The sequence below is a fragment of the Rutidosis leptorrhynchoides genome, chromosome 9 (assembly GCF_046630445.1).
Source record: "Rutidosis leptorrhynchoides isolate AG116_Rl617_1_P2 chromosome 9, CSIRO_AGI_Rlap_v1, whole genome shotgun sequence".
Taxonomy (NCBI): Eukaryota; Viridiplantae; Streptophyta; class Magnoliopsida; order Asterales; family Asteraceae; genus Rutidosis; species Rutidosis leptorrhynchoides.
Window position 1 is genome coordinate 93,832,232 of NC_092341.1, and position 3,671 is coordinate 93,835,902.

A 3,671-nucleotide genomic window follows, 5' to 3' on the forward strand; every position below is an offset into this window, starting at 1 on the left:
ATTCTATGGTTGAATTATCAAAATCGAATATGCCCCTTTTTATTAAGTCTGGTAATCTAAGAATTAGGGAACAGACACCCTAATTGACGCGAATCCTAAAGATAGATCTATTGGGCCTAACAAACCCCATCCAAAGTACCGGATGCTTTAGTACTTCGAAATTTATATCATATCGGAAGGGTGTCCCGGAATGATGGGGATATTCTTATATATGCATCTTGTTAATGTCGATTACCAGGTGTTCACCATATGAATGACTTTTATCTCTATGTATGGGATGTGTATTGAAATATGAAATCTTGTGGTCTATTATTGTGATTTGATATATATAGGTTAAACCTATAACTCACCAACATTTTTGTTGACGTTTTAAGCATGTTTATTCTCAGGTGATTATTAAGAGCTTCCGCTATCGCATACTTAAATAAGGACAAGATTTGGAGTCCATGCTTGTATGATATTGTGTAAAAACTGCATTCAAGAAACTTATTTTGTTGTAACATATTTGTATTGTAAACCATTATGTAATGGTCGTGTGTAAACAGGATATTTTAGATTATCATTATTTGATAATCTACGTAAAGCTTTTTAAACCTTTATTGATGAAATAAAGGTTATGGTTTGTTTTAAAATGAATGCAGTCTTTGAAAAACGTCTCATATAGAGGTCAAAACCTCGCAACGAAATCAATTAATATGGAACATTTTTAATCAATAAGAACGGGACATTTCAGTTGTCGTCTCAAGGATTAGTCTTCGCGCAAAGTGAGTCGAAAACATGGATCCGAAATTGAAAAAAAAATATCAACCAACGAGAGCAAGAGGGAAAGAAGTAGGTTTGATACAGAAAATTAATAAAAAAAGGCATTGGGAATAGCAATTTGTCGATGAATGAATAAATAAATAAATAAATAAATAAATAAATACGGAATAGATGAAAAAAAGTTTGCAGTGATTGGTTGAGAACAACATTCAATTCAGTGGTCGTCGTCTCACTTTGTGTACTCTACGCTACCGATGTTTGTAACAAATAACAATCTAAGGGTGCGTTTGATAAAACTGAATGATTTAGCACTGAACGATTCAGAGCTCTGAATGGTTCAGAAGCTCTGAATCAGTATGCTTCTGAATGAAAATTCATTGTTTGATATGTATTCTGAATCAACACTCTGAATAAAATAAAATTATAATTTTAACCTTATGTATTATTAGTGCTGAATAATAAAAAAAATTTGATCTGTTCTGAACTGAATTAAATATAGAAACTTTAAATAAAATACAACACATATAAGTTAAAATAAAATATAAATAAAACATCTTAAAATTACCAAAATCATATTGATATCTTAACATTCATTCATAGAAAGAAAAAAAAAGGACAAACGGCATCTAATTGTTAACGATTTGTTCATTTGAAAAGAGTTGATTAGCAATTTCATCAAGTAGATTGTTCATAAATTGAATGCCTTGGGAACCACATTCAACTCCTTGCATATTTTGTTGCTCATTTTCTTCGGATGGTTCCTCATCATCCTCAAATTCTGGAAACACTTCATCATAAATGTTGTATTTTCTAATAAAATTATGAATCGCAAAACACGCGATCACAACGTCCCTTTGTACTAGAAAAGGATAAGGAGCCATATCTCGTTAAATTCAAAATATTTTCTTTAAAGCACCATATGCATGCTCAATTACATTTCTAAGTTGTGCATGAACATGGTTGAACTTTTCTTCTTTATTTATGGCTCGTCGACGCCGAAAATCCGCTAACCAATATCTTGTATTGCGATACGGAGTCAAAAATCCACGGGTGTTGGAGTAGGCGGCATCACAAAGATAATATTTATCTATATTATTTATAACCAAATAGATAAATATATATAGCATCAACGTGTATATATTAATTAACGTTAATGAAGAACGATTGTACCTGGTGGAGGAAATGGAAAGCCAGACGTTGGGTTATAAGCGACTTCCGTTAAAACTCTAGCATCATGTGCTATGCCCTCCCATCCGGCCCAGACGAATGTAAATATCATATCAAAATCACATATTCCCAAGACATTTTGATAACATTCACCTTTTCCTCTACCTCTATAACGAGTTTGTTGATTATGTGGTACAACTGCATGTATAAGTGTTCCGTCCAATGCACCTACCGCCCCCTTTGTAAAGACAAAAATAATAAGAATTTATTTAACGATGTTTAAGGTTATAAAAAAAGGCATACCGGAAGTTTTTCTCTTAGATTTCTATTGCGTTGTGACATATTCGTTGTTGCTTCTGAGGAAGTTGGCACTATAATTTCCCTTGCAAATTTCATCATTGCACGCCGTACTTCATGGAAACATTTGTGAATAGTTTGTGTAGAGTGTTGGAATCTCCGTTTAATCGCTCGAGAACTTTCATTGTGACCTAAAGTTATCAAAAACATTGCCATCTTCTCTTCAACACTTATGGTCCTACTACTTGTCAACCAATTTTTTTGTTTAAAATGGTTGCATAACAACACATATGCATCACGAGAAAGACGCATCATTTCATGACATTGTGTATTTGATCCGGTTAATAATTCTTGAGTATACGCATGCCCACTCAATGCCGAAGTGTTATCTCTAATCCTTTCAATTCTTTGTAAATTATTTATCATCCAATACCAACATATAATGAGCATAAGCACAAGTTCGTCTTCTAAATCCATTAATTACCTGTTTCAAAAGCATATACATTACACAAAATATTAGAGATAACAACCCGTTTCATAACTTGTTTCAATTTTAGTGCACCTACCAACTTATTTTGTTTTATATGCAAGAACATAAAGGATGTAAAAAAATACCCAAGATAGAAACTAGATGATTACTGATGCATAGAAAGTTCTCAAAACAATTACCCAAAAAAGTTTTTACATAGAACTTAACATAATTACCAAAAGAGATGTACTCTTTTGGTAATTATGTTAAGTTCTATGTAAAAACTTTTCATAACTAGTAATCATCTAGTTTCTATGTAAAAACTTTTATGTTAATTATGTTAAGTTAATATATACACGTTGATGCTATATATATTTATCTATTTGGTTATAAATAATATAGATAAATATTATCTTTGTGATGCCGCCAACTCCAACACCCGTGGATTTTTGACTCCGTATCGCAATACAAGATATTGGTTAGCGGATTTTCGGCGTCGACGAGCCATAAATAAAGAAGAAAAGTTCAACCATGTTTATGCGCAACTTAGAAATGTAATTGAGCGTGCGTATGGTGCTTTAAAGAAAAGATTTCGAATTTTACGAGATATGGCTCCTTATCCTTTTCTAGTACAAAGGAACGTTGTGATCGCGTGTTTTGCGATTCATAATTTTATTAGAAAATACAACATTTATGATGAAGTGTTTCCAGAATTTGAGGATGATGAGGAACCATCCGAAGAAAATGAGCAACAAAATATGCAAGGATTTGAATGGGGTTCCCAAGGCACTCAATTTATGAACAATCTACGTGATGAAATTGCTAATCAACTCTTTTCAAATGAATAAATCGTTAACAATTAGATGCCGTTTGTCCTTTTTTTTTCTTTCTATGAATGAATGTTAAGATATCAATATGATTTTGGTGATTTTAAGATGTTTTATTTATATTTTATTTTAACTTATATGTGTTGTAT

The 3,671-nt window shown here is 32.0% G+C and overlaps 1 protein-coding gene across 1 annotated transcript; it reads right to left on the reverse strand.

The window, feature by feature from the left end:
- Positions 1–1,388: 1,388 nt before the first annotated feature.
- LOC139868259 (uncharacterized) lies at positions 1,389–2,703 on the reverse strand. Its single transcript, XM_071856587.1, has 3 exons — positions 2,233–2,703; positions 1,933–2,167; positions 1,389–1,621 (listed from the first exon to the last, which is right to left on the reverse strand). Exons 1-3 carry the CDS (start codon positions 2,701–2,703, stop codon positions 1,389–1,391), a joined length of 939 nt encoding a protein of 312 aa, XP_071712688.1.
- Between the last annotated feature and the right edge of the window lie 968 nt (positions 2,704–3,671).

Bases quoted from the DNA above. Each gene is read 5' to 3' on its own strand.
- LOC139868259 (XM_071856587.1), bottom strand. From the start codon at position 2,703: ATGGATTTAGAAGACGAACTTGTGCTTATGCTCATTATATGTTGGTAT. The intron at 2,168-2,232 runs GTATGCCTTTTT...GTCTTTACAAAG, and splicing joins ATCTAAGAGAAAAACTTCCG to GGGGCGGTAGGTGCATTGGA. The intron at 1,622-1,932 runs GTACAATCGTTC...ATCCTTTTCTAG, and splicing joins CTTTCCATTTCCTCCACCAG to TACAAAGGGACGTTGTGATC.